Here is a 10,147-nt window from a genome sequence, read left to right as displayed (position 1 = left end):
GTCGTGAAATAAGGAGAGACAAATTGGCCTCTGCAATTACCACGTCAAACATGTCCTGTCCCAATTCTACTTCGACAAAGAGGCTGCTTCGAGGTGGGAGAGTCAGAGAATCGTCGGTAACACGAAGCGCTCTTTTCCGGAATTGTGTACTGTCAGTTGCAGCGCAAAAAGGATCCTCGAACGACACAAGTAATTCACGGAGGTCGATGACGGCGCCGTATTCACGAAGGAAGTCCATTTCTAGAATGACTGGCCGAGAGCACATGCACAATACGAGGAAAGAGCCCGCAAATGTCGACGTACGTATACGAATGCGTGCCGTCCACATATCGGTAGGCATCACCAGATGGCCCCCTGCCGTGCGCAACTGGGGTCCTTGCCATGGTGTGGTAACCTTCCTCAGTTCAGATGCCAGTGCGGCGCTCATTACGGAATAGTCGGCGCCGGTGTCAACGAGGGCGTTGACAGCATGATTGTCGACGAAGACAGCGATTTCGGCAGGAACGATCTTTTTGCTGTCAGAGAACACTGCAAAACCGGAATGGTCCTCGTCTGGTCGTTGCGTCGAATGAGGGTCTTTTACAGTTCGCCGGGCCGCGACTTCACCCGCAGAAGTCGCCATTCCTAGTTTTCCCTGCGGGGACTTGGTGACCAGCTCCTGAAAGGAGCGGAACACGATGAGGGCAAACTGGGTGACGTAGACCGGCGAGGCGACGGTGATCTCGACTGGTGGTGCTGAACAGTCGAAGGTGTTCGCTGGCCCGTGCGATAGGCTTCGATTTCGCGGGGGCGCTCACCGTAGCGCGGGCATCGAGCATCAGGATGGAAGCCGCGGAGACCCAGTTGCCGGTATTGACAGTTCCTGTATACGTGACCCGCTTCGCCGCAGTGATAGCAGAGCGAACGGTTATCCGAGGTGCGCCACGTGCTTGCCTTGCTACCACTTTGTCTTGAGGTAGACTGCAGATAGGTGGGTGTGCTCGGGAACCTTGAGCCGTGAGGCGGGCTTGAAGCAGTGGCGTGGAATGACTGCATAGCCTGGTACCTCGGCCACATAGCAGGATCTGCAGCCGGTGGCGCAGGGGATCGCAATGCCGCTGCGTATGTCAGGACCGGCGCCTCGGGAATCGGTGGTATGACTGGAGTCAGGGGTGTGACGGCCTGCCGGACTTCTTGTCTAATTACATACGCGAGGGCAGACACAGGTTGATGGGATCCCACTGCCTGAAGCTGTCTCAGTTCGTCCCGAACAATACTTCGAATGAAGTCTGCGAGGGCCTGTCTCTCCCTGTCAGAGCCGACAGAGCATGCGGTGGCCGGGATCTGGCGTTCGTATTGTGATGACAGCTGCTGCAGCGTGCGTTCCATAGTGGTCGCCTCACTGATGAACTGGGCGACTATCGTTGGTGGATTGCGCACGAGCCCAGCGAAAAGCTGTTCTTTTACTCCGCGCATCAAATGCCGCACCTTCTTTTTCTCGGGCATGGCAGGGTCCGCGCGCTTGAAGAGCCGAAGCATGTCCTCGACAAACGTGGATACTCGTTCGTTCGGCCGCTGGTTTCTGCAGGATATGGCTTATTCAGCCCTCTCCTTCCTCTCGGTGTTCCGAAAGGCGTCACGGGGCTGACGGCTAAACTCTTGCCATGTTGCAAAGGAGCCCTCGTGGTTCTCGTACCACGTCTTCGCAGAATCCTCCAAGTAGAAGTGAACTCAGCGCAGCTTGCGAACATCGTCCCATTCGTTGATACTGGCAACCCGATCAAAGTGGTCGAGCCAGTCATCAACATCCTCGAAGATATCTCCTTGGAACGGTTTTGGTGTCTGTGGCGCATGAAAAACATGGGCGAGAAGAGAAGGATGGGCATCGCTGGTTTGGACCGCCTGGCTTGTCATCGGAGTTGCCATCTTTCTGGGTGTCGATGTCAAGGGACCAAATTCAGGGGGTAACCCACGCAGGCGGCGGCTGCTTCTTGCTCTGGGAGATGTAGCTGTCTCCACGATGGCCGACACAGCCGAAGTACACGTACCCCGCGTCTCCACCTGTAATGTCGCGAGCAAAAACAAGACCTGCAGCCAGGAGTTCACCCGAACCAGAGCAACGAAAATGTTTTCTTCTTCGTAGCCCGAAACGGGTATGAGCCACAGCGGCTCGTTCATCAATGGTGGCAATGTATATATATATATATATATATATATATATATATATATATATATCCGTACGATGAATGGGAGACGTGGGCTGGCTCATACCTCATGTATATTCAATTCTGTACTTCCTTCTCGGCCTCTACCAATCATCGCTTCATAGCTAACACGATTCCTCCTCCCCCCGAAAGAAGGCATGAATTACGAACAAGAAAATGTAAACAAGGAGAAGTGGAAAAGTCACAAATGTCAAAATTCCCAACCGGTTCTATGCTCCAGAGAAGTTCCGTAAAATTTCAAAAACTTCAGGAGAGAGTGCAGCAGTCCAGTTAACGCAGGAGTTCTGGCGGGCGAGGCTGACTGCGGCATTCTGGGGAAGTTAACCGCGTCCTGCACAACTACACTGACCACGACACGGCTTCAGCAGCTGCAAAGAACAAACGAGGTTGGACGTCCTTGTAGCCTCTAAAGGTCGGACGTAGTAGGCGGCGAATTTTCCGTCGTGGACGCTGTATTCTGTGTCGTGGCTGAAACAGAAGCATTGCTTCCAGCTTGCGTTTGCGAGAACCGAAGTTGATGATACGATGTCTGTGTTCCTGCATTTTGCAAATGGCAGCGTTCAGTCTGTTTCGTGGTTTTCTGTGGTAGTATCTCTATCGGTAGGATTGCACATGATGCCCTAATATCTGGTACAGAAGACTTCCTTGACGTTTCCTTCTACGAATATGGCTGAGATGTTGACTTGGTCTTTCCTTTAGTTGGTGTCGTTCCTGACGACCATCCTTAAGCCGCAAATCTGCTTGTGATCTTATTTTAGTTCGTCGTAGTGCTTGATGCAACTGCTGTAGTTTCTGGAGTTCTTTGAGTTCTTGATGGTACTGGTGATGTTGCGGTACCCGACGAGGTGGTACTCTTTTAGTTACGCGAGCCTGTTTTTCTTTGATAGTTGGTTTGACCAATAAATAGTTGGTAGTCGTTGGGTTGTCGTGATTCTCAAAAGAAAATAAAGGTGGTGCACTAGAATCGACAAAAGGTTTTTGGAGGCTTCTTCTGCATTTTTCACTACGAAGGGCTCTTGCGCTTGGCAGCATGTGACGTTCGATTTGTCTGAGTTTTCTGCTTTGTTTCGACTGTCTAGTGTGTATGCACGGCACGGTGATGAATGAATCTGTCTGGAAAGAGCATGTCTTGACAGGGTGTTTTCGTGAAGCGTCAGGTCGTCTACCGTGGTCGCGGCGTCCTTATGATGCAAATGTTGAGCGATAGGAGCTCTTGAAGAGCCGCGTGATGGAAAACCGCGTTGTCGACCGCGTATGCGAGACGAAGTATTAAGAGCATCAGGTCGGTGAGCAAACGTCTCGCGTCATATGTTGGAGCGAGGACTTTCGAAATGCCGGCTTTCGTGCAGAAAGCAGGCGCGCTTAATGGTTAGGTTTTTCCCAAAACACGCATGGTCTTCTGAAAGTAAACTCATGTGCCACTTCGTCTTGTGGCAGTTGTCTATTCACGTTGGGCTTTCGAATGCATGAGGACTGCTTAGAAAATTGACAATAACGTGCGGTTTCCCCCAGATGGTCAGCAATAAGTAAGTCCTGGTCATAGTCGTTAAAACGAGTGATGATCTCTTCTTTGACCTTTTGCCATGACTCGTCATTTTCAAAGATGTTGTTGAGGTAAAACCTAAATGCCTCACCGGAGGTGTAGTCAGTCAAGTTGGTGATAATCTCCTATTCCGGCTAGGATGCAGCAGTGGCGTGGAGCTCGAACAGGTTGAACCAGTCCTGTACGTGTCCGTCTTCCGCTGATCTGGTGTACTTGGGGATGTCAAGGTCAGCCGATGGTTCCGTCATGGTGCTGGTTTCTGTGTGCGGCCAGACGATGATTCCGTAGTTTAAGTATGGTCAGGGCGTCTTGTAAAGGACTGCGTCGATGATCAGACACGGATGAAGTGGCTGGGGAGTCGTCATCTTGTCGATTCGTGCGACGCTGGGATGAATGAGAGACGTGGGCTGGCTCATACGCCATCTTTATTCCATTCTGTACTTCTTCCTTCTCGGCCTCTACCAACCATCGCGTCATACGTCACACACACACACACAAACATATATATATATATATATATATATATTGTGTGAAGTTCAATTGGTCTGGTGACACGTCCGATGCTTTCACGTCCGTTTCAAAGGTGACACGTCCGATGCTTTCATTTATGCCAGCGTGAAGATTGTTGAATTTATTGATGAAGTATGATTCGCGAACTTCTCGGTCATGATGAGTTTTAAATCCAGACTGTAGTATGGTAGCCTTGGTGTTTCCAAAGGGATGTCCTAGCATCTGGACATGTTTTAATAGTGGAAGAGGAGGTAGGTTAGAAGCGTGTGCTCTATGGTTTTTAAAGCGTAATCTGAATGAAGTTTCGGTGTGACCAATGTATTGCTGGTGGCATGTGGAGCACTCAAGCATGTACAAAACATTGGCGCTGTCGCGAGTGAAGTCTCTGTTGATTCTCATGGTAAAGCTTGAAGCGCTGCTAGTTACAGAGTGTGAAGCTGTGAAGTGAGGGGATACCTTACAACGGGGCTTATTGCAAGGGTGACAGCCAACATAGTTCGGTCGGTTGTTTATTTTGGACGAAGTTAAGTTGTCACGCAGGTTTCGCGATCGGCGATAAACCCCCTTGGGTGGTTCCGCAAAGATGTCTTTTAGGCGGTCACTTTGAATCAAGATGTGGTATTTCTTCAGAATGTTGGTTACATTCGGAGCTGATGCTGAGCGCGTTAAAATTAGATTTACACTGTTACGTGACGAGCTTGTTCATGGCTTGTTACCCGTGAGCAAATCCTCGTGGTCGATGTTTTCCGCCTTCTTGAGGGCGTCGTCAATGATTCGTGAGGGTTATCATTGTCTGGTTAGTGCACCTCGAAGGTACTCACAATTGCGAACAAACTCATCGTTGTCGGAGCAGATACGTTTAAAACGAATGGCCTGACTGTATGGAATTCTGGTTTTGCAGTATTTAGTGTGGTCACTTTGAAAATGAAGGTAATTATGTTTGTCAGTCGGTTTTCTGTACAGCTTCATCGTCAGTTTTTCATGATGCAATGTTACCGTGACATCAAAGAAATTGACACTGATAGCTGAGTATGAATGCGAAAACGAGATATTTGGATGGACAATATTGAAATCCTCGATGAAAGAAAGAAGATCGGATTCGCCATGGTGTCATAATAAAAAGATATCATCAATAAAACGTTCGTAGTAGAAAGGCTTCAAGTCACGGAATGAAAGACACTCAATTTCTAGGAGGCCAATAAAGATATTTGCGTAATTGAGGCCAATCCAAGTGCCCATGGAAGTGCCACTAACCTGCACGTAATGTTGACCATTGAACTCAAAATTGTTTAATTCGAAATTAACTTAAGAAGCGTGGCCAGTGTGCATGAATCGATTGCTTTATCGAGATCAGGCTCGTTTTACGCGCGCACAACAGCCCTGATACCATCAGAGTGCAGAATATTAGTGTACACAGAGCAAACTTCCAGAATTACCAAAAAAGAGCCAACAGGAATATGTAAATCATTGATATCGTCTAGAAAGTCGTTCGTGTCTTTGATATATGAAGGAAATGTGACAAGAATGGAACAGATAATGCTATCAACATAGCGTGAGATGTTCTCAGTAACTGTGCCTATTCCAGGCACGATTGGTCTACCTGGATTGTTTTCTTTATGAATCTTAAACTCCGTTTCATACATCAGATGCAACGCTGTGAAGGCTAGGCAATTAGTTCGTAAGGAAAACACGAGGTGTTGCTCCGCGCGGTTTCGTAGCCGAATGGTCTGACGTGTCGCTCCGGAGAGTTCACCGTAGTTTTGAAGTGCATGGGTTCGAATCCACGTGGTGCCATTTTTTTATAATTTTTGCGAGTTCAATTCGAAATCTTGTTTTTTTTTCAGTAACTTCAACTTACTTGCACGCGGACGTGAACTGCACGTATCTATTCATTTGTAGCATACCGTGTTCCCTTGTGAGGGCCGGAACCTGCTGAGCTGGCACCGAGGTTTGACCAGCATGGCGATTTTGTCACGATTATACCGCATTGTCGGTTTACCTCGTTGATGTGAGCGAGTACTGCGTGTAAGATGACGTTAATTCATTGATTAGGTAGCACAGCAGCTCCAATGAGGCTGGGTTGACGACAGGTGCTCACCTTCAACTTTTGTTTTCGTCATTGCCCCGATGATCCACTTTTCTGTGCTGCTCTTTAAACACTCAGCAGGTTATTGATTATAGCGGGCCGCCGGCAGAGAAACCTGTTCAGTTTTAGCAAAACAGTGCGGAATCGACCTTCCACTGCACTGTGCGGTATCCCGACACACTTCGTGCGAGTAACAAATGATATGTTATTCAGGGAAAAGGGAAGAAAGCAAATTTGTGTAGCTCGGAATAGTGATTTTGGCACACAAACGCATAAAACATTTCCTAGACTTGGTATTCGCCCGTTTACTGTCTTAATATATGCGACATTATTGTGAATTGTTATGCGCGATTTATTTCTTCAGTATAATTCTAACCCATCCTCCTTCCCGCAAGTAAGAGTTCCTTTTTTATCGTTCAAAAGAGAGTTTCAGCTAGGCTGTTATTCGGCAAAAACTCTAAATTTTTATTTATGCGTCAATCGTTTTTTATAAAAACCTGGATATGGCCTGTGTTTCTCGGTTGAGAAAATCTTTATGGTATAGGGTAATTCAGTGCCCAAATATTGTACTGGTTCAAAAAGTTGGAGATTTGTTCCATACATACATACATCCAGGAGCAATACTCATTGCGTGTGATGGACCAATATTCCAACCGGATGACGACTTTTGTGGTTTAAAAAACGCAAACTTTATTTACAGAAGAGCACCTCTGGCCGATGTCGTGGTGGGTTCGGACTTCTTTTTTTCCTTTTTATACCAAGTTTTTACAGAGGTCATGTGACCATTCCGATTGTTTGCACTTCACAACAAAACATAAATAAGGTAATTATTAGGGAGCAGTACAGTGCAGTGTCCTTCCTAGCCCGAGTCACTTGGCGACGTTAAACCCAACACACAAAATCACACGATGAGGAAGCACTCTTTGCTTTGTCATAATAACACAGCCTTCTTGGGGAATGAGCTCAGCATGAAGCAGCACGAGCAGGTTCACTAGAAAGGTGTCCACAATCCAGCTCAACCAGTCGACCCTCGTGAACAAAGCCACCACTGACAGGCCGCACATTCCTCGAAAGTCAGCAAAGTTCTTCAATGCCACTCAACTCGTCATCACTGAACTGAGCACCCGACTCATCGGAGGAGGAGTTGCACGAATCACAAATGCAGAAGACAAGTGGTTCGATTTCACTATCCACAATCATGTCCCGTTCCCATGCTTCAGCTTCAACTTGCTCTACATGAGCGCAGCAGTTTTGCCACTTTTCCTGTTTTACAGATGCCAGTGCTTCTGGCAGAAGCTTCTCTACTTCAGCCAAAGTGAAACCCGTATTCCGTGCTACGATGTACCCCTTTATCTGGCTCCAAACAAGCTCGATTGGGTTGAACTCGCAGTGGTATGGTGGTACACAAAGCACTTCATGGCCGTGGGTAGCCACCAGAGTGTCGATGCGGTACACAATACTGGGTGTGTTGACCTTTTGGGAAAGTTCCAGCAGTTCAGCTCTCACCATGTCCTCTGACCACGGAACACCTTTCTTTGTGAGCCAAAGCTGAATATAAGCTTTGCGCGTCGACTTGGTAGGTGCTTTCTCAAGAGCTACGCTGTGGTATGGCGCATTGTCCATGACAATAACGCTAAAAGGCGGAATGTTTGGCAAAAGCTTGTTGGTGAACCACTCCTCAAAGTATCTGCCATCCATCTCAGAGTGGTAGTCAGCTTTGCCCCCCTTTTTTGCTCGGAAGTAGTCAGGAAATCCTTCGATAAAACCAGTTGCACTGCTGCCAGCATGTACGAGGATCAAACGGGCCCCTTTGCCCGAGGGTGCAGCCAATCCCGTCGTCAGACATTTGAGGAAGGCATCTTGCGATGACTTCACAGTCGTGTCCTGCCAAACGTACTCCTTCGTGTGCCCTGCGTTGACCCATGTTTCATTTAAGTAGATGATGCACCTGTACAAAGCAAAACAAAGGAGCGCACGAGTTAGCGCACACAAGTAAACATACCCACAGCAGCAGCTTGAGTCTTGGCATGACCATAGTCGAAAATACTGCAAAGGACAACTTGAGCAAAAAGTACAAAAGCATTCATATGCATATTCTATTTTCTTTGTTACCCACTCATATGCTGACTGCTCTTTCGTAAACAGCTGCTTAGCGTCAATCGAGGAAAAAAAAACGGTGGGCGTGCGTTAGTGCTTTCTTTAGTCAAGCTTTAATTCGGCACGTAGGTAGCATTTGGCTGTCAGTTCTGATTCATGGCAAGTTCACATGTCACACATGCGGTATTCGGTAAGAATTCATTGGCCGTCGCTATCATTTTGCACGAATGGAAACAAAAATATACACCAAAATTCCCAATAATGCTGCCAGTAACTCGCATCTTTCATGGGAATGAGCGCTTACCGCACCAAACGGCGGAGATTTAGGGAATAACTCTCACCGATTGAGGCAAATACCCCCACCCAACAAAACAAAAGTCGTGAAATGCGACCTGCAAGCAATCACCTTGCTTAACCGTTTTCTGTTTTCCAGGTTGTAATTCAGATGTAATACTCTTCATTACCGTTATAAAGTTGCAATGCTAACATCAAGTGTTATATCAAGGCAATCTACATGTGCTGCGCAAGGAAATATGAAAAGAACGGTTCCCACCTGCCCTGTCCTCGGAATTTCTTGATCGCCCGCAAGTACCTGCGACGCCAGGCAATGATGTCACTGCGCTCGATTAGCGCAAGATTTCGTTTTCTCTTAGCAAAGGTGAAGCGGATGTCCTTCATTAGCCTCCACAAGGTGGTTTTCGTGAAGTTTGGCAAGTCGTCGTCTTCGTTGGCAGCCCTTATCACACTGTCCAGTGTTGGGATCTCCCTCTTGGCGTACATGCTGTGCACTTTCAGACGGAAGGCATGGATTGTCAAGCTGTCATGTTTGACGGTTCGCGAGCTCGAAATCTTCACCTCGCGAGCTCGTTTTTTCGGTGACACCAAAGGCCCACGCAGACGCTCCGCCTTCAATTTCGCCACGGTACGGGGAGATATTCCAGTGTCCTCGCTCACAACACTCAGCACTTCCCGCACAGATTTCTCCGGGAAACGCATCCTGGTACGGGCGTACACATTTGCAATTACTTGCTTGGCATGCTTTGACAGCTTTTATGTGCGAAGCTTCGAAAACATTCGCGCAGGAGAGGTGGTCGAGGACGCAGAGCTGGACGCCATTTTTTCGAAGCTTCCACAACAAGTAAAAAAAACGGCGGCGCGGGTCGCGCGGAGGGCGAAAACTGGATACAAAAGCAACAAACATAAATTACCAACTCGCACATTTGGATTGTTGATCCGACAACACACGCGTTTGTTTTTTAACCTAATGACAAATATGTATGCTTAGAAGTTTCCCGAGAAGCATTTATTGATTCTACACCCCAAGCGACGCACTACTTTTTGGTCGCGGCAGTACACAGCGCAAACAAGAGCGCTAGCTTTGACAGCGTTGCACATGATGTATGAAACGGAGTTTAGGCAGGGTGTAAAACCTACCCGCCACCGGGCACAGGGGAATAAGCGTACGCAACGCAGATTGAGTGATTTTGTTTTCTTTCACAAGGTCAGCCACAACGTCATTGACAGTCCATCTGAATTGTTCTGTTGGGTCATTGCTAAGGCATCTGTAGTATGTCGTATCGTCAAGTTGCCTCTGGGCTTCGTCAATGTAACTTTTAGCATCCATTACCACAACTTCACCACCATTATCAGCCGGCTTTATTACACTGTTGCTGCGGCTTGCCAATGCCTCCATAGCCTGAGTCTCTT

The 10,147-nt window shown here is 47.7% G+C and overlaps 1 protein-coding gene across 1 annotated transcript; it reads right to left on the bottom strand.

The window, feature by feature from the left end:
- Positions 1–7,417: 7,417 nt before the first annotated feature.
- On the bottom strand, positions 7,418–9,436 carry LOC119169885 (uncharacterized). Its single transcript, XM_075884991.1, has 2 exons — positions 8,994–9,436; positions 7,418–8,291 (listed from the first exon to the last, which is right to left on the bottom strand). The coding sequence occupies exons 1-2, from the start codon at positions 9,434–9,436 to the stop codon at positions 7,418–7,420; spliced, it is 1,317 nt and encodes a 438-aa protein (XP_075741106.1).
- Positions 9,437–10,147: the final 711 nt, after the last annotated feature.

Source organism: Rhipicephalus microplus, chromosome 2, assembly GCF_043290135.1.
Source record: "Rhipicephalus microplus isolate Deutch F79 chromosome 2, USDA_Rmic, whole genome shotgun sequence".
NCBI classification, from domain to species: Eukaryota; Metazoa; Arthropoda; class Arachnida; order Ixodida; family Ixodidae; genus Rhipicephalus; species Rhipicephalus microplus.
This window is presented reverse-complemented; position numbering and strand designations above follow the sequence as displayed.

Bases quoted from the DNA above. Each gene is read 5' to 3' on its own strand.
- LOC119169885 (XM_075884991.1), bottom strand. From the start codon at position 9,436: ATGCGTTTCCCGGAGAAATCTGTGCGGGAAGTGCTGAGTGTTGTGAGC. The intron at 8,292-8,993 runs GTGGGAACCGTT...TGCTTTGTACAG, and splicing joins AAATTCCGAGGACAGGGCAG to GTGCATCATCTACTTAAATG.